General features: G+C 49.4%; 1 protein-coding gene across 1 annotated transcript in view; it reads right to left on the reverse strand.

Moving 5' to 3' along the window:
- CUBN (cubilin) overlaps window positions 1-21,620 on the reverse strand; it is a 304,407-nt gene that overhangs the window by 78,854 nt on the left and 203,933 nt on the right. Inside the window, exon 36 of the mRNA XM_069959738.1 lies at window positions 17,998-18,130. Within this exon, the coding sequence (XP_069815839.1) occupies window positions 17,998-18,130 (133 nt within the window). The remainder of the gene's footprint in view (window positions 1-17,997; window positions 18,131-21,620) is intronic.

Below are 21,620 nucleotides of genomic sequence, written 5' to 3' on the forward strand. Positions count from 1 at the left end.
GGGAGATTACAGAAGAGAACAATGCAGGGAGAATACAGAAGAGAACAAAGCAGGAAGATTACAGAAGAGAACAATGCAGGGAGATTACAGAAGAGAACAATGTAGGGAGATTACAGAAGAGAACAATGCAGGGAGATTACAGGAGAGAACAATACAGGGAGATTACAGGAGAGAAGAGAACAATGCAGGGAGATTACAGGAGAGAAGAGAACAATGCAGGGAGATTACAGAAGAAAAACAATAAAGGAGATTACAGGACAGAAGAGAACAATGCAGGGAGATTACAGAAGAGACAATGCAGGGAGATTACCGTAGAGAAGAGACAATGCGGGAGATTACGAAGAGAAAATGCAGGGAGATTAACAGGAGAGAACATGCAGGGAGAATTACAGGGAGAAGAGAAAAATGCAGGGAATTTACAGGATAGAACAATGCGGGAGAGTACAGAGAGAACAATCAGGGATATATAAAAGGAGAGAACAATACGGGAGATTACAGGACCAGAAGAGAAACATGCATGGAGATTACAGCAGAGAAGAGAACAATGCAGGAGATTACAGGAGAGAACAATTACAGGGAAATTTACAGAGAGAAGAGAACATACAGGGGATTAGAGGAGAGAAGAGAACAATGCAGGGAGATTACAGGAGAGACAATACATGAATTACAGGAGAAGAACAATGCAGGGAGATTACAGGAGAGAGAGAACAATGCAGGGAGATTAGCAGAAAGAACATGCAGGGAGATTTACAGGAGAATAAGAGAACAATGCAGGGAGATTACAGGAAAGAACAATGCAGGGAGATTACAGGAGAGAACAATACAGGGAGATTATAGGAGAGAAGAGAACAATGCAGGGAGATTACAGGAGAGAACAATACAGGGAAATTACAGGAGAGAACAATGCAGGGAGATTACAGGAGAGAAGAGAACAATGCAGGGAGATTACAGAAGAGAACAAAGCAGGAAGATTACAGGAGAGAAGAGAACAATGCAGGGAGATTACAGAAGAGAACAATGCAGGGAGATTACAGGAGAGAAGAGAACAATGCAAGGAGATTACAGAAGAGAACAATGCAGGGAGATTACAGAAGAGAACAATGCAGGGAGATTACAGGAGAGAAGAGAACAATGCAGGGAGATTACAGGAGAGAAGAGAACAATGCAGGGAGATTACAGGAGAGAACAATGCAGGGAGATTACAGGACAGAAGAGAACAATGCAGGGAGATTACAGAAGAGAACAATGCAGGGAGATTACAGAAGAGAACAATGCAGGGAGATTACAGAAGAGAACAATGCAGGGAGATTACAGAAGAGAAGAGAACAATAGGGCAGCAGGACAATACACTGAGCCGGACAATTACAGGAGAGAACAATGCAGGAAGATTACAGGAGAGAAGAGAACAATGCAGGGAGATTACAAGAGAGAACAATGCAGGGAGATTACAGGAGAGAACAATGCAGGGAGATTACAGGAGAGAACAATGCAGGGAGATTACAGGAGAGAAGAGAACAATGCAGGGAGATTACAGAAGAGAACAATGCAGGGAGATTACAGAAGAGAACAATACATGGAAATTACAGGAGAGATCAATGCAGGGAGATTACAGAAGAGAACAAAGCAGGGAGATTACAGGAGAGAAGAGAACAATGCAGGGAGATTACAGAAGAGAACAATGCAGGGAGATTACAGAAGAGAACAATGCAGGGAGATTACAGGAGAGAAGAGAACAATGCAGGGAGATTACAGAAGAGAACAATGCAGGGAGATTACAGGAGAGAACAATGCAGGGAGATTACAGGAGAGAAGAGAACAATGCAGGGAGATTACAGAAGAGAACAATGCAGGGAGATTACAGAAGAGAACAATGCAGGGAGATTACAGAAGAGAACAATGCAGGGAGATTACAGAAGAGAACAATGCAGGGAGATTACAGAAGAGAAGAGAACAATAGGGCAGCAGGACAATACACTGAGCCGGACAATTACAGGAGAGAACAATGCAGGAAGATTACAGGAGAGAAGAGAACAATGCAGGGAGATTACAGGAGAGAACAATGCAGGGAGATTACAGGAGAGAAGAGAACAATACAGGGAGATTACAGGAGAGAACAATACAGGGAAATTACAGGAGAGAAGAGAACAATGCAGGGAGATTACAGAAGAGAACAATACAGGGAAATTACAGGAGAGAACAATGCAGGGAGATTACAGGAGAGAAGAGAACAATGCAGGGAGATTACAGAAGAGAACAATGCAGGGAGATTACAGAAGAGAACAAAGCAGGGAGATTACAGGAGAGAACAATGCAGGGAGATTACAGGAGAGAAGAGAACAATGCAGGGAGATTACAGGAGAGAAGAGAACAATGCAGGGAGATTACAGGAGAGAAGAGAACAATGCAGGGAGATTACAGGAGAGAAGAGAACAATGCAGGGAGATTACCGGAGAGAACAATGCAGGGATATTACAGAAGAGAAGAGAACAATGCAGGGAGATTACAGGAAAGAACAATACAGGGAGATTACAGAAGAGAACAATGCAGGGAGATTACCGGAGAGAACAATGCAGGGATATTACAGAAGAGAAGAGAACAATGCAGGGAGATTACAGGAAAGAACAATACAGGGAGATTACAGAAGAGAACAATGCAGGGAGATTACAGAAGAGAACAATGCAGGGAGATTACAGAAGAGAACAATACAGGGAGATTACAGGACAGAAGAGAACAATGCAGGGAGATTACAGAAGAGAACAATGCAGGGAGATTACAGGACAGAAGAGAACAATGCAGGGAGATTACAGAAGAGAACAATGCAGGGAGATTACAGGACAGAAGAGAACAATGCAGGGAGATTACAGAAGAGAACAATGCAGGGAGATTACAGAAGAGAACAATGCAGGGAGATTACAGAAGAGAACAATGCAGGGAGATTACAGGACAGAAGAGAACAATAGGGCAGCAGGACAATACACTGAGCCGGACAATTACAGGAGAGAACAATGCAGGAAGATTAGAGGAGAGAAGAGAACAATGCAGGGAGATTACAGAAGAGAAAAATGCAGGGAGATTACAGAATAGAATAATGCAGGGAGATTACAGGAGAGAAGAGAACAATGCAGGAAGATTACAGGAGAGAACAATGCAGGGAGATTACAGGAGAGAAGAGAACAATGCAGGGAGATTACAGAAGAGAACAATGCAGGGAGATTACAGGAGAGGAGAACAATGCAGGAAGATTACAGGAGAGAACAATGCAGGGAGATTACAGGAGAGAAGAGAACAATGCAGGAAGATTACAGGAGAGAACAATGCAGGGAGATTACAGGAGAGAAAAGAACAATGCAGGGAGATTACAGAAGAGAACAATGCAGGGAGATTACAGAAGAGAACAATGCAGGGAGATTACAGAAGAGAAGAGAACAATAGGGCAGCAGGACAATACACTGAGCCGGACAATTACAGGAGAGAACAATGCAGGAAGATTATAGGAGAGAAGAGAACAATGCAGGGAGATTACAGAAGAGAAAAATGCAGGGAGATTACAGAATAGAATAATGCAGGGAGATTACAGGAGAGAACAATGCAGGGAGATTACAGGAGAGAACAATGCAGGGAGATTACAGAAGAGAAGAGAACAATGCAGGGAGATTACAGAAGAGAACAATGCAGGGAGATTACAGAATAGAATAATGCAGGGAGATTACAGGAGAGAACAATGCAGGGAGATTACAAGAGAGAACAATGCAGGGAGATTACAGAAGAGAACAATGCAGGGAGATTACAGGAGAGAAGAGAACAATGCAGGGAGATTACAGAAGAGAACAATGCAGGAAGATTACAGGAAAAAGGCAAAAATACCATAGCACACCTAAGTAGTCCCACAGAGACTCAAAATAATGAAAAAATTGCATAAAAAATAGATGAAACAAAGTTACCGTTCCTGTAGTCCATCAGGACAAAGTCCATAGAAAAAGTGCAAAGGTAACAGCATCAAGGCGTAGATAAAGTGCAAAAAAGAAGTGTTTATTCCCTCATGGCAATAACATAGCAGCAACGTTTCGACCACAAGGTCTTTCTTTGTCATCAGCTTGAGAAAGACCTTGTGGTCGAAACGTTGCTGCTATGTTATTGCCATGATCGAATAAACACTTCTTTTTTGCACTTTATCTACGCCTTGATGCTGTTACCTTTGCATTTTTTCTATGGAAGATTACAGGAGAGAAGAGAACAATGCAAGGAGATTACAGAAGAGAACAATGCAGGGAGATTACAGAAGAGAACAATGCAGGGAGATTACAGAATAGAAAAGAACAATACAGGGAGATTACAGGAGAGAATAATGCAGGGAGATTACAGGAGAGAACAATGCAGGGAGATTACAGAAGAGAACAATAAAGGGAGATTACAGGACAGAAGAGAACAATGCAGGGAGATTACAGAAGAGAAGAGAACAATAGGGAAGCAGGACAATACACCCAGCAGGACAATACACCCAGCAGGACAATACACTGAGCAGCAGGACAATACACCCAGCAGGACAATACACCCAGCAGGACAATACACCCAGCAGGATAATACACCCAGCAGGACAATACACCCAGCAGGATAATACACCCAGCAGGACAATACACCCAGCAGGATAATACACCCAGCAGGACAATACACCCAGCAGGATAATACACCCAGCAGGACAATACACCCAGCAGCAGGACAATACACCCAGCAGGACAATACACCCAGCAGGACAATACACCCAGCAGGACAATACACCCAGCAGGACAATACACCCAGGAGCAGGCCAATACACCCAGCAGGACAATACACCCAGCAGGACAATACACCCAGCAGGACAATACACCCAGGAGCAGGCCAATACACCCAGCAGGACAATACACCCAGCAGGACAATACACCCAGCAGGACAATATACCCAGCAGGATAATACACCCAGCAGCAGGACAATACACCCAGCAGGACAATATACCCAGCAGGATAATACACCCAGCAGGACAATACTCCCAGCAGGATAATACACCCAGCAGCAGGACAATATACCCAGCAGGACAATACACCCAGCAGGATAATACACCCAGCAGGACAATACACCCAGCAGGACAATACACCCAGCAGGATAATACACCCAGCAGGATAATACACCCAGCAGGACAATACACCCAGCAGGATAATACACCCAGAAGGACAATACACCCAGCAGGACAATACACCCAGCAGGACAATACACCCAGCAGGACAATACACCCAGCAGCAGGATAATACACCCAGCAGCAGGACAATACACCCAGCAGGACAATACACCCAGCAGGACAATACACCCAGCAGGATAATACACCCAGCAGGACAATACACCCAGCAGGATAATACACCCAGCAGGATAATACACCCAGCAGGACAATACACCCAGCAGGACAATACTCCCAGCAGGATAATACACCCAGCAGGACAATACTCCAAGCAGGATAATACACCCAGCAGGACAATACTCCAAGCAGGATAATACACCCAGCAGGACAATACACCCAGCAGGACAATACACCCAGCAGGAACAATACACCCAGCAGCAGGACATACACCAGCAGCAGGACAATACACCCAGCAGCAGGACAATACACCCAGCAGGACAATACACCCAGCAGGATAATACACCCAGCAGATAATACTCCAAGCAGGATAATACACCCAGCAGGACAATACACCCAGCAGCAGGATAATACACCCAGCAGGACAATACACCTAGCAGGACAATACACCCAGCAGGACAATACACCCAGCAGGACAATACACCCAGCAGATAATACTCCAAGCAGGATAATACACCCAGCAGGATAATACTCCAAGCAGGATAATACTCCAAGCAGGACAATACACCCAAGCAGGACAATACACCAGCAGGATATACACCAAGCAGGATATACACCCAGCAGGACAATACACCCAGCAGGATAATACACCCAGCAGGATAATACACCCAGCAGGACAATACACCCAGCAGGACAATACACCCAGCAGGACAATACACCCAGCAGGACAATACACCCAGCAGGATATACACCCAGCAGGACAATACACCAGCAGGATAAACACCCAGGCAGGACAATACTCCCAGCAGCAGGACAATACACCCAGCAGGACAATACACCCAGCAGGACAATACACCCAGCCGGACAATACGACCCAGCAGGACAATACACCAGCAGGACAATACACCCAGCAGCAGGACAATACACCCAGCAGGACAATACACCCAGCAGGACAATACACCCAGCAGGACAATACACCCAGCAGGACAATACACCCAGCAGCAGGACAATACACCCAGCAGCAGGACAATATACCCAGCAGCAGGATAATACACCCAGCAGGACAATACACCCAGCAGGATAATACACCCAGCAGGACAATACACCCAGCAGGATAATACACCCAGCAGGACAATACACCCAGCAGGACAATACACCCAGCAGGATAATACTCCAAGCAGGATAATACTCCAAGCAGGATAATACACCCAGCAGGACAATACACCCAGCAGCAGGACAATACACCCAGCAGCAGGATAATACACCCAGCAGCAGGATAATACACCCAGCAGGATAATACACCCAGCAGGACAATACACCCAGCAGGACAATACACCCAGCAGGACAATACACCCAGCAGGACAATACACCCAGCAGCAGGATAATACACCCAGCAGGATAATACACCCAGCAGGACAATACACCCAGCAGCAGGATAATACACCCAGCAGCAGGATAATACACCCAGCAGGATAATACACCCAGCAGGATAATACACCCAGCAGGACAATACACCCAGCAGGATAATACACCCAGCAGGACAATACACCCAGCAGGACAATACACCCAGCAGGACAATACACCCAGCAGCAGGATAATACACCCAGCAGGATAATACACCCAGCAGGATAATACACCCAGCAGGACAATACACCCAGCAGGACAATACACCCAGCAGGACAATACACCCAGCAGCAGGATAATACACCCAGCAGGATAATACACCCAGCAGGATAATACACCCAGCAGGACAATACACCCAGCAGGACAATATACCCAGCAGGATAATACACCCAGCAAGATAATACACCCAGCAGGATAATACACCCAGCAGGATAATACACCCAGAAGGATAATACACCCAGCAGGACAATACACCCAGCAGGACAATATACCCAGCAGGATAATACACCCAGCAGGACAATACACCCAGCAGGACAATACACCCAGCAGGACAATACACCCAGCAGGACAATACACCCAGCAGGACAATACACCCAGCAGGACAATACACCCAGCAGGATAATACACCAAGCAGGACAATACACCCAGCAGGACAATACACCCAGCAGGACAATACACCCAGCAGGATCAATACACCAGCAGGACAATACACCCAGCAGGACAATACACCAGCAGCAGGACAATACACCCAGCAGGACAATACACTGAGCAGCAGGACAATACACCCAGCAGGACAATACACCCAGCAGGACAATACACCCAGCAGGATAATACACCCAGCAGGACAATACACCCAGCAGCAGGACTAATACACCCCAGCAGGACTAATACACCCAGCAGGATAATACACCCAGCAGGACAATACACCAGCAGGATAATACACCCAGCAGGACATACACCCAGCAGGACAATACACCCAGCAGGACAATACACCCAGCAGCAGGATAATACACCCAGCAGGACAATACACCCAGCAGGACAATACACCCAGCAGGATAATACACCGAGCAGGATAATAGACATAGCAGGACAATACACCCAGCAGGACAATACTCCCAGCAGCAGGACAATACACCCAGCAGGACAATACACTCAGCAGGATAATACACATAGCAGGACAATACACCCAGCAGGACAATACTCCCAGCAGGATAATACACATAGCAGGACAATACACCCAGCAGGACAATACTCCCAGCAGCAGGACAATACACCCAGCAGGACAATACACCCAGCAGGACAATACACCCAGCAGGACAATACACCCAGCAGGATAATACACCCAGCAGGACAATACACCCAGCAGGACAATACACTGAGCAGCAGGACAATACACTGAGCAGGATAATACTCCAAGCAGGATAATACACCCAGCAGGACAATACACCAAGCAGGATAATACACCCAGCAGCAGGATAATACACCCAGCAGGACAATACACCCAGCAGGACAATACACCCAGCAGGACAATACACCCAGCAGGATAATACACCCAGCAGGACAATACACCCAGCAGCAGGACAATACACCCAGCAGGCCAATACACCCAGCAGGATAATACTCCAAGCAGGATAATACTCCAAGCAGGATAATACTCCAAGCAGGATAATACTCCAAGCAGGCCAATACACCCAGCAGGATAATACTCCAAGCAGGATAATACACCCAGCAGGACAATATACCCAGCAGGACAATACACCCAGCAGGACAATACACTGAGCAGCAGGACAATACACCCAGCAGGACAATACACCCAGCAGGACAATACACCCAGCAGGATAATACACCCAGCAGGACAATACACCCAGCAGGATAATACACCCAGCAGGACAATACACCCAGCAGGATAATACACCCAGCAGGACAATACCCCAGCAGGATAATACACCCAGCAGGACATACACCCAGCAGCAGGACAATACACCCAGCAGGAAAATACACCCAGCAGGACAATACACCCAGCAGGACAATACACCCAGCAGGACAATACACCCAGGAGCAGGCCAATACACCCAGCAGGACAATACACCCAGCAGGACAATACACCCAGCAGGACAATACACCCAGGAGCAGGCCAATACACCCAGCAGGACAATACACCCAGCAGGACAATACACCCAGCAGGACAATATACCCAGCAGGATAATACACCCAGCAGCAGGACAATACACCCAGCAGGACAATATACCCAGCAGGATAATACACCCAGCAGGATAATACACCCAGCAGGACAATACACCCAGCAGGACAATACACCCAGCAGGATAATACACCCAGCAGGATAATACACCCAGCAGGACAATACACCCAGCAGGATAATACACCCAGAAGGACAATACACCCAGCAGGATAATACTCCCAGCAGGACAATACACCCAGCAGCAGGACAATACACCCAGCAGGACAATACACCCAGCAGGACAATACACCCAGCAGGACAATACACCCAGCAGCAGGACAATACTCCCAGCAGGATAATACACCCAGCAGGACAATACTCCAAGCAGGATAATACACCCAGCAGGACAATACTCCAAGCAGGATAATACACCCAGCAGGACAATACACCCAGCAGGACAATACACCCAGCAGGACAATACACCCAGCAGCAGGACAATACACCCAGCAGCAGGACAATACACCCAGCAGCAGGACAATACACCCAGCAGGACAATACACCCAGCAGGATAATACACCCAGCAGGATAATACTCCAAGCAGGATAATACACCCAGCAGGACAATACACCCAGCAGGATAATACACCCAGCAGGATAATACACCCAGCAGGACAATACACCTAGCAGGACAATACACCCAGCAGGACAATACACCCAGCAGGACAATACACCCAGCAGGATAATACTCCAAGCAGGATAATACACCCAGCAGGATAATACTCCAAGCAGGATAATACTCCAAGCAGGACAATACACCCAGCAGGACAATACACCAAGCAGGATAATACACCAAGCAGGATAATACACCCAGCAGGACAATACACCCAGCAGGATAATACACCCAGCAGGATAATACACCAAGCAGGATAATACACCCAGCAGGACAATACACCCAGCAGGATAATACACCCAGCAGGATAATACACCCAGCAGGACAATACACCCAGCAGGATAATACACCCAGCAGGACAATACACCCAGCAGGACAATACACCCAGCAGGATAATACACCCAGCAGGACAATACACCCAGCAGGATAATACACCCAGCAGGACAATACTCCCAGCAGCAGGACAATACACCCAGCAGGACAATACACCCAGCAGGACAATACACCCAGCAGGACAATACACCCAGCAGGACAATACACCCAGCAGGACAATACACCCAGCAGCAGGACAATACACCCAGCAGGACAATACACCCAGCAGGACAATACACCCAGCAGGACAATACACCCAGCAGGACAATACACCCAGCAGCAGGACAATACACCCAGCAGCAGGACAATATACCCAGCAGCAGGATAATACACCCAGCAGGACAATACACCCAGCAGGATAATACACCCAGCAGGACAATACACCCAGCAGCAGGATAATACACCCAGCAGCAGGACAATACACCCAGCAGGACAATACACCCAGCAGGATAATACACCCAGCAGGACAATACACCCAGCAGGACAATACACCCAGCAGGATAATACTCCAAGCAGGATAATACTCCAAGCAGGATAATACACCCAGCAGGACAATACACCCAGCAGCAGGACAATACACCCAGCAGCAGGATAATACACCCAGCAGCAGGATAATACACCCAGCAGGATAATACACCCAGCAGGACAATACACCCAGCAGGACAATACACCCAGCAGGACAATACACCCAGCAGGACAATACACCCAGCAGCAGGATAATACACCCAGCAGGATAATACACCCAGCAGGACAATACACCCAGCAGCAGGATAATACACCCAGCAGCAGGATAATACACCCAGCAGGATAATACACCCAGCAGGACAATACACCCAGCAGGACAATACACCCAGCAGGACAATACACCCAGCAGCAGGATAATACACCCAGCAGGATAATACACCCAGCAGGATAATACACCCAGCAGGACAATACACCCAGCAGGACAATACACCCAGCAGGACAATACACCCAGCAGCAGGATAATACACCCCAGCAGGATAATACACCCAGCAGGATAATACACCCAGCAGGACAATACACCCAGCAGGACAATATACCCAGCAGGATAATACACCCAGCAAGATAATACACCCAGCAGGATAATACACCCAGCAGGATAATACACCCAGAAGGACAATACACCCAGCAGGACAATACACCCAGCAGGACAATACACCCAGCAGGACAATACACCCAGCAGCAGGATAATACACCCAGCAGGACAATACACTGAGCAGGACAATACACCCAGCAGGACAATACACCCAGCAGGATAATACACCCAGCAGGACAATACACCCAGGAGCAGGCCAATACACCCAGCAGGACAATACACCCAGCAGGACAATACACAGAGCAGCAGGACAATACACCCAGCAGGACAATACACCCAGCAGGACAATACACCCAGCAGGATAATACACCCAGCAGCAGGACAATACACCCAGCAGCAGGACAATACACCCAGCAGCAGGATAATACACCCAGCAGGATAATACACCCAGCAGGACAATACACCCAGCAGGACAATACACCCAGCAGGATAATACACCGAGCAGGATAATAGACATAGCAGGACAATACACCCAGCAGGACAATACTCCCAGCAGCAGGACAATACACCCAGCAGGACAATACACTCAGCAGGATAATACACATAGCAGGACAATACACCCAGCAGGACAATACACCCAGCAGGACAATACTCCCAGCAGGATAATACACATAGCAGGACAATACACCCAGCAGGACAATACTCCCAGCAGCAGGACAATACACCCAGCAGGACAATACACTCAGCAGGATAATACACCCAGCAGGACAATACACCCAGCAGGACAATACACCCAGCAGGACAATACACCCAGCAGGATAATACACCCAGCAGGACAATACACCCAGCAGGACAATATACCCAGCAGCAGGACAATACACCCAGCAGGACAATACACTGAGCAGCAGGACAATACACTGAGCAGGATAATACTCCAAGCAGGATAATACACCCAGCAGGACAATACACCAAGCAGGATAATACACCCAGCAGCAGGATAATACACCCAGCAGGACAATACACCCAGCAGGACAATACACCCAGCAGGACAATACACCCAGCAGGATAATACACCCAGCAGGACAATACACCCAGCAGCAGGACAATACACCCAGCAGGCCAATACACCCAGCAGGATAATACTCCAAGCAGGATAATACTCCAAGCAGGATAATACTCCAAGCAGGATAATACTCCAAGCAGGCCAATACACCCAGCAGGATAATACTCCAAGCAGGATAATACTCCAAGCAGGACAATACACCCAGCAGGATAATACACCCAGCAGGATAATACACCCAGCAGGACAATATACCCAGCAGGACAATACACCAAGCAGGACAATACACCCAGCAGGACAATACACCCAGCAGGACAATACACCCAGCAGGATAATACACCCAGCAGGATAATACACCCAGCAGGATAATACACCCAGCAGCAGGATAATACACCCAGCAGGACAATATACCCAGCAGGACAATACACCCAGCAGGACAATACACCCAGCAGCAGGACAATACACCCAGCAGCAGGACAATACACCCAGCAGGACAATACACCCAGCAGGACAATACACCCAGCAGGATAATACACCCAGCAGGACAATACACCCAGCAGGATAATACACCCAGCAGGATAATACACCCAGCAGGACAATACACCCAGCAGGACAATACACCCATCAAGATAATACACCCAGCAGGATAATACACCCAGCAGGACAATACACTGAGCAGGACAATACACCCAGCAGGACAATACACTGAGCAGGACAATACACAGAGCAGCAGGACAAAACGCTTAGCAGGACAATACACCCAGCAGGACAATACACCCAGCAGGATAATACTCCCAGCAGGACAATACACCCAGCAGGACAATACACCCAGCAGCAGGACAATACTCCCAGCAGCAGGACAATACACCCAGCAGGATAATACACCCAGCAGGATAATACACCCAGCAGGACAATACACCCAGCAGGACAATACACCCAGCAGCAGGACAATACACCCAGCAGGATAATACACCCAGCAGGACAATACACCCAGCAGGACAATACACCCAGCAGGACAATACACCCAGCAGGATAATACTCCCAGCAGGACAATACACCCAGCAGCAGGACAATACACCCAGCAGCAGGACAATACACCCAGCAGCAGGACAATACTCCCAGCAGCAGGACAATACACCCAGCAGGATAATACACCCAGCAGGATAATACACCCAGCAGGACAATACACCCAGCAGGATAATACACCCAGCAGGACAATACACCCAGCAGGACAGTACACCCAGCAGGACAATACACTCAGCAGGATAATACACCCAGCAGGATAATACACCCAGCAGGACAATACACCCAGCAGGACAATACACTGAGCAGCAGGACAATACACTGAGCAGGATAATACTCCAAGCAGGACAATACACCCAGCAGGATAATACACCCAGCAGCAGGATAATACACCCAGCAGGACAATACACCCAGCAGGACAATACACCCAGCAGGATAATACACCCAGCAGGACAATACACCCAGCAGGACAATACACCCAGCAGGATAATACACCCAGCAGGATAATACTCCAAGCAGGATAATACACCCAGCAGGACAATACACCCAGCAGGATAATACACCCAGCAGCAGGATAATACACCCAGCAGGACAATATACCCAGCAGGACAATACACCCAGCAGGACAATACACCCAGCAGCAGGACAATACACCCAGCAGCAGGACAATACACCCAGCAGGACAATACACCCAGCAGGACAATACACCCAGCAGGATCAATACACCCAGCAGGGCTAATACACCTGAGCAGGACAATCCACCCCGCAGGACAATACACCTCAGCACGGATCCTACCACAGGCCGCAGAGGACTAATCACAGCCTAGCAGGACCATACACCTGAGCGGACAATACACCCAGCAGGAACTAATACATCCCAGCTAGGACTAATACATCCCAGCCGGACAATACACCCAGCAGCAGGACAACTACTCCCAGCAGCAGGACAATCCACCCAGCAGGATAAACATCCAGCAGGACTAATACACCCAGCAGCAGGACAATACATCCCCGCAGGACCTAATACACCCAGCAGCGGACAATACACCCAAGCAGGGCTAATACACCCAGCAGGCATCTAATTACGTCCCAGCAAGGACTAATACACCCAAGAGGACAATACCCAGCAGGGATCAATACCATCCCAGCAGCAGGACAATACATCCCAGCAGCAGGACAATACACCCAGCAGCAGGACAATACTCCCAGCAGCAGGACAATACTCCCAGCAGCAGGACAATACACCCAGCAGCAGGACAATACACCCAGCAGGATAATACACCCAGCAGGACAATACACCCAGCAGGACAATACACCCAGCAGGATAATACTCCCAGCAGGACAATACACCCAGCAGCAGGACAATACACCCAGCAGCAGGACAATACACCCAGCAGGACAATACACCCAGCAGGACAATACACCCAGCAGGATAATACTCCAAGCAGGACAATACACCGAGCAGCAGGACAATACACCCAGCAGGACAATACACCCAGCAGCAGGATAATACACCCAGCAGCAGGATAATACACCCAGCAGGATAATACACCCAGCAGCAGGATAATACACCCAGCAGGACAATACACCCAGCAGGATAATACACCCAGCAGCAGGTTAATACACCCAGCAGCAGGATAATACACCCAGCAGGATAATACACCCAGCAGGACAATACACCCAGCAGGATAATACACCCAGCAGGACAATACACCCAGCAGGACAATACACCCAGCAGGACAATACACCCAGCAGGATAATACACTGAGCAGGACAATACACCCAGCAGGACAATACACCCAGCAGGATAATACACCCAGCAGGACAATACACCCAGCAGGACAGTACACCCAGCAGGACAATACACTCAGCAGGATAATACACCCAGCAGGACAATACACCCAGCAGGACAATACACTGAGCAGCAGGACAATACACTGAGCAGGATAATACTCCAAGCAGGACAATACACCCAGCAGGATAATACACCCAGCAGCAGGATAATACACTCAGCAGGATAATACACCCAGCAGGACAATACACCCAGCAGGACAATACACCCAGCAGGATAATACACCCAGCAGGATAATACTCCAAGCAGGATAATACACCCAGCAGGACAATACACCCAGCAGGATAATACACCCAGCAGGATAATACACCCAGCAGGACAATATACCCAGCAGGACAATACACCCAGCAGGACAATACACCCAGCAGCAGGACAATACACCCAGCAGCAGGACAATACACCCAGCAGGACAATACACCCAGCAGGACAATACACCCAGCAGGACAATACACCCAGCAGCAGGATAATACACCCAGCAGCAGGATAATACACCCAGCAGGATAATACACCCAGCAGGATAATACACCCAGCAGCAGGTTAATACACCCAGCAGCAGGATAATACACCCAGCAGCAGGATAATACACCCAGCAGCAGGATAATACACCCAGCAGCAGGATAATACACCCAGCAGGATAATACACCCAGCAGGATAATACACCCAGCAGGATAATACACCCAGCAGGACAATACACCCAGCAGGATAATACACCCAGCAGGATAATACACCCAGCAGGATAATACACCCAGCAGCAGGATAATACACCCAGCAGGACAATACACCCAGCAGGACAATACACCCAGCAGCAGGATAATACACCCAGCAGGATAATACACCCAGCAGCAGGACAATACACCCAGGAGCAGGATAATACACCCAGCAGCAGGATAATACACCCAGCAGCAGGATAATACACCCAGCAGCAGGACAATACACCCAGCAGCAGGATAATACACCCAGCAGCAGGACAATACACCCAGCAGCAGGATAATACACCCAGCAGGATAATACACCCAGCAGCAGGATAATACACCCAGCAGCAGGATAATACACCCAGCAGGCCAATACACCCAGCAGCAGGATATTACACCCAGCAGCAGGATAATACGCTCAGCAGGACACTATTGTGTCTCAGCATTTCTCACCTAGGTTGAAGAGTTAGGCCAGGTTCACACTGTGTTTTTGGAATCCGATTTTTTTATCTGTTTTATGCATTGTGTGTATCTGTGTGTATGTGTTTGTGTGTATCTGTGCATTGGTGTGTATTGGTTTGTATTTGTGTGTATTGGTGAGTATGTGTGTATTGGCGTATATTTGTGTGTATTAGTGTATATTTGTGTGTATTAGTGTGTATTGGTGTATATTTGTGTGTATTGGTGTATATTTGTGTGTATTAATGTGTATTGGTGTATATATGTGTGTATTTGGTGTATATTAGTGTGTATTAGTGTGTATTGGTGTATATTTGTGTGTATTAGTGTGTATTGGTGTATATTAGTGTGTATTGGTGTATATTTGTGTGTATTAGTGTGTATTGGTGTATATTTGTGTGTATTAGTGTATATTTGTGTGTATTAGTGTGTATTGGTGTATATTTGTGTGTATTAGTGTGTATTGGTGTATATTAGTGTGTATTGGTGTATATTAGTGTGTATTGGTGTATATTTGTGTGTATTATTGTGTATTGGTGTATATTTGTGTGTATTAGTGTATATTTGTGTGTATTAGTGTGTATTGGTGTATATTTGTGTGTATTGGTGTATATTTGTGTGTATTAGTGTATATTTGTGTGTATTAGTGTATATTTGTGTGTATTAGTGTATATGTGTGTGTATTAGTGTGTATTGGTGTATATTTGTGTGTATGGGTGTGCATCTGTATTTCCACTGACTTCAATTATAAAAAAAAAAAAAGGATCAAAACGCATCCTTTTAGTGTACACAAAAAAAATGGCAAAAAGCAGTGTGATCTCAGCTTTCTTCCAGTGAAAATCATTGATGGCACCAATATTATATCAGGTCTGATCAATGAGAGTGAAAGGGCCACAGTCATCATTGTCAAGTCCCCAGTGCCTTATCTCTGCTCCATCGCTCTTGGTTGATAAAGCTCTCCCTATACCCAAGCATTGATTTACTAATGAAGGCTGGTGGGGCGAGAAGAAGCTGCCGGGGACCACCCTATGACTTCAGGACCACCCTATAACTTCAGGACCACCCCATGACTTCAGGACCCCCCACAATTTCAGGCCCCCCCTATGACTTCAGGACCACCCTATGACTTCAGGACCACCCCAATGCGTCAGGACCCCCCACAATTTCAGGCCCCCCCTATGTCTTCAGGACCACCCCATGACTTCAGGACCGCCCATGACTTCAGGACCGCCCATGACTTCAGGACCACCCCATGACTTCAGGACCCCCCCCCCCCCATGACTTCAGGCCCCCCCCCCATGACTTCAGGACCGCCCATGACTTCAGGACCACCCAATGACTTCAGGACCACCCCATGACTTCAGGACCCCCCTATGTCTTCAGGACCACCCCATGACTTCAGGACAACCCCATGACTTCAGGACCACCCCATGACTTCAGGACCACCATATGACTTCAGGACCACCCCATGACTTCAGGACCCCCCCCCCCATGACTTCAGGACCCCCCCCCCATGACTTCAGGACCCCTCATGACTTCAGGACCACCCCATGACTTCAGGACCCCCCCATGACTTCAGGACCACCCTATGACTTCAGGACCACCCTATGACTTCAGGACCACCCTGAGACTTCAGGACCACCCCATGACTTCAGGACCACCCCATGACTTCAGGACCACCCCATGACTTCAGGACCACCCTATGACTTTAGGTAATGTAATCACGGGTCCCCCTTGTCCTCCAGATGACTATATTCTGGATGATGATATGTGGGAGGGCTCTGGAGCGCTGCTGCCGCTGCTCTGTGATCTTTCCAGGTTATAATTTACACTATTTGTCCTCCGGTTTCCCGGCCAGACGCGCCATTTCCTTCCCGCAATGATAACAATAAGAAGTAGAGGTTTACATGAAGGAGAGCAGGAGCCGGTTCCCAGGAGAGCTGAGGATGGTCCATACACACTCCGTATTCTCCGGATAGTTATTAGGATAGCCGGGACTGCTAAACTCTCCATTCTCCATATGTAACGTCCCTCCGCACGCTGCAAGACACAACCATGGGAAGAGGTGAGAGGCAGAACGTCCGAGGACACTGAGACCGGGAGGACCAGGCCGAGGCTGCAATGTCCTCTGTGATGTCACTCAGTATAACGATGTCAGTCAGTATAATGAGGTCACTTAGTATAACGATGTCACTCAGTACAATGATGTCACTCAGTATAACGATGTCAGTCAGTATAATGAGGTCACTTAGTATAACGATGTCACTCAGTACAATGATGTCACTCAGTATAACGATGTCAGTCAGTATAATGAGGTCACTCAGTATAACGATGTCACTCAGTACAATGATGTTACTCAAAGAGAAAGGAGCCGCTGCACCTCACACCTATGGCTGACACCAATGCCTCTCGGCTATATTTAAAAACCAACGCCAGGTTCACATGAGTCCCTACGTTAACTCAACGCTGTGTTGGTCAGCGACCGCTAACCCCGCAGAGCGAGTGGAAGTGGGAAGACTAGGAGGTACTTGCCATATGAGCACAGGTGCTTCCTGCTAGCACTCCTCCTGGTAAGACCCATGTGACCCCAAATGGCAGGAAGCACCTGTGCACACATGGCAGGTACCTCCTATTCTTCCCATTCTACCTGCAGGAGCAATGGTGAATAGTAAGACCATGTTCACACTTGTGTTGCTTGGTGGCAGCTTTCTCCGCCAGCAGCGCCTGCTGGGTTTGGGGGGGCCCTTGGGGTTTGGTCCTGTGACATTGGGGTTGCAGGGCCGTTCCATGGCCTCCCTTCCCTGCATGTGCACGCTTTGCGGGGTTAGCAGTCGCTGACTGACACAGTGTGGAGTTAGTGTAGGGACTCATGTGAACCAGGAGACCGGCACGTGGTACACGGGGCAATATGGTTTATATATAATGTGACCTCCCTACAAGGCCCGGGCATGCTCCTGATGAGGTGTCTGTATGACCTCCCTACAAGGCCCGGGCATGCTCCTGATGAGGTGTCTGTATGACCTCCCTACAAGGCCCGGGCATGCTCCTGATGAGGTGTATGACCTCCCTACAAGGCCCGGGCATGCTCCTGATGAGGTGTCTGTATGACCTCCCTACAAGGCCCGGGCATGCTCCTGATGAGGGTGTATGACCTCCCTACAAGGCCCGGGCATGCTCCTGATGAGGTGTATGACCTCCCCACAAGGCCCGGGCATGCTCCTGATGAGGTGTCTGTATGACCTCCCTACAAGGCCCGGGCATGCTCCTGATGAGGGTGTATGACCTCCCTACAAGGCCCGGGCATGCTCCTGATGAGGTGTATGACCTCCCTACAAGGCCCGGGCATGCTCCTGATGAGGTGTATGACCTCCCTACAAGGCCCGGGCATGCTCCTGATGAGGGGGCTGTATGACCTCCCTACAAGGCCCGGGCATGCTCCTGATGAGGTGTATGACCTCCCTACAAGGCCCGGGCATGCTCCTGATGAGGTGTCTGTATGACCTCCCTACAAGGCCCGGCCATGCTCCTGATGAGGTGTATGACCTCCCTACAACGCCCGGGCATGCTCCTGATGAGGTGTATGACCTCCCTACAAGGCCCGGGCATGCTCCTGATTAGGTGTCTGTATGACCTCCCTACAAGGCCCCGGCATGCTCCTGATGAGGTGTCTGTATGTTGGTGGATGGAGACATGATGTCCCCAATGTGCTCAATGGGATTCAGGGGAACGGGCGGCCAGTCCATAGCGTCACTGCCTCCATCTTGTAGGAACTGCTGACACACTCCAGCCACATGAGGTCGCCGCCCCCCAAAGAGATACCACTCCCCCACCATAAGTGACCCCCTGTGAGACCGCTCATGCTGAAGGACGTTGCAGGCAGCAGATCACTCTCCACGGCGTCTCCAGACTCTGTCCCGTCTGTCACATGTGCTCAGTGTGAACCTGCTCTCATCTGTGAGGAGCACAGGGGGCACCAGTGGTGAATCTGCCAATCCTGGCATCCTCTAGCAAATGCCAAGCTTCCTGCCCGGTGTTGGGCTGTGACCCCCATCTGTGGACGTTGCGCCCTCATACCATCCTCATGGAGTCTAACCGGTTGTATAGACACAAGCAGATTTGTGGCTGCTGGAGGACATTGCGCAGGGCTCTGGCAGTGCTCCTCCTGGTCCTACCTGCAGAGAGGCGGAGGTAGCGGTCCGGCTGCTGGGTTGTTGCCTTCTACGGCCTCCTCCACGTCTCCTGGTGTACTGGCCTGTCTCCTGGTATCTCCTCCAGCCTCTGGACACTACGGCCTCCTCCATGTCTCCTGGTGTACTGGCCTTTCTCCTGGTAGCCTCCAGCCTCTGGACACTATGGCCTCCTCCACGTCTCCTGGTGTACTGGCCTGTCTCCTGGTATCTCCTCCAGCCTCTGGACACTATGGCCTCCTCCACGTCTCCTGGTGTACTGGCCTGTCTCCTGGTAGCCTCCAGCCTCTGGACACTATGGCCTCCTCCATGTCTCCTGGTGTACTGGCCTGTCTCCTGGTATCTCCTCCAGCCTCTGGACACTACGGCCTCCTCCATGTCTCCTGGTGTACTGGCCTGTCTCCTGGTAGCTCCTCCAGCCTCTGGACACTATGGCCTCCTCCATGTCTCCTGGTGTACTGGCCTGTCTCCTGGTAGCCTCCAGCCTCTGGACACTATGGCCTCCTCCATGTCTCCTGGTGTACTGGCCTGTCTCCTGGTAGCCTCCAGCCTCTGGACACTACGGCTTCCTCCACGTCTCCTGGTGTACTGGCCTGTCTCCTGGTAGCCTCCAGCCTCTGGACACTATGGCCTCCTCCACGTCTCCTGGTGTACTGGCCTGTCTCCTGGTAGCCTCCAGCCTCTGGACACTACGGCCTCCTCCACGTCTCCTGGTGTACTGGCCTGTCTCCTGGTAGCCTCCAGCCTCTGGACACTACGGCCTCCTCCATGTCTCCTGGTGTACTGGCCTGTCTCCTGGTAGCCTCCAGCCTCTGGACACTACGGCCTCCTCCATGTCTACTGGTGTACTGGCCTGTCTCCTGGTAGCCTCCAGCCTCTGGACACTACGGCCTCCTCCACGTCTCCTGGTGTACTGGCCTGTCTCCTGGTAGCCTCCAGCCTCTGGACACTATGGCCTCCTCCATGTCTCCTGGTGTACTGGCCTGTCTCCTGGTAGCCTCCAGCCTCTGGACACTATGGCTTCCTCCACGTCTCCTGGTGTACTGGCCTGTCTCCTGGTAGCTCCTCCAGCCTCTGGACACTATGGCCTCCTCCACGTCTCCTGGTGTACTGGCCTGTCTCCTGGTAGCCTCCAGCCTCTGGACACTACGGCCTCCTCCACGTCTCCTGGTGTACTGGCCTGTCTCCTGGTAGCCTCCAGCCTCTGGACACTACGGCCTCCTCCACGTCTCCTGGTGTACTGGCCTGTCTCCTGGTAGCCTCCAGCCTCTGGACACTACGGCCTCCTCCATGTCTACTGGTGTACTGGCCTGTCTCCTGGTAGCCTCCAGCCTCTGGACACT

The sequence above is a fragment of the Dendropsophus ebraccatus genome, chromosome 2 (genome assembly GCF_027789765.1).
Source record: "Dendropsophus ebraccatus isolate aDenEbr1 chromosome 2, aDenEbr1.pat, whole genome shotgun sequence".
NCBI lineage: Eukaryota > Metazoa > Chordata > Amphibia > Anura > Hylidae > Dendropsophus > Dendropsophus ebraccatus.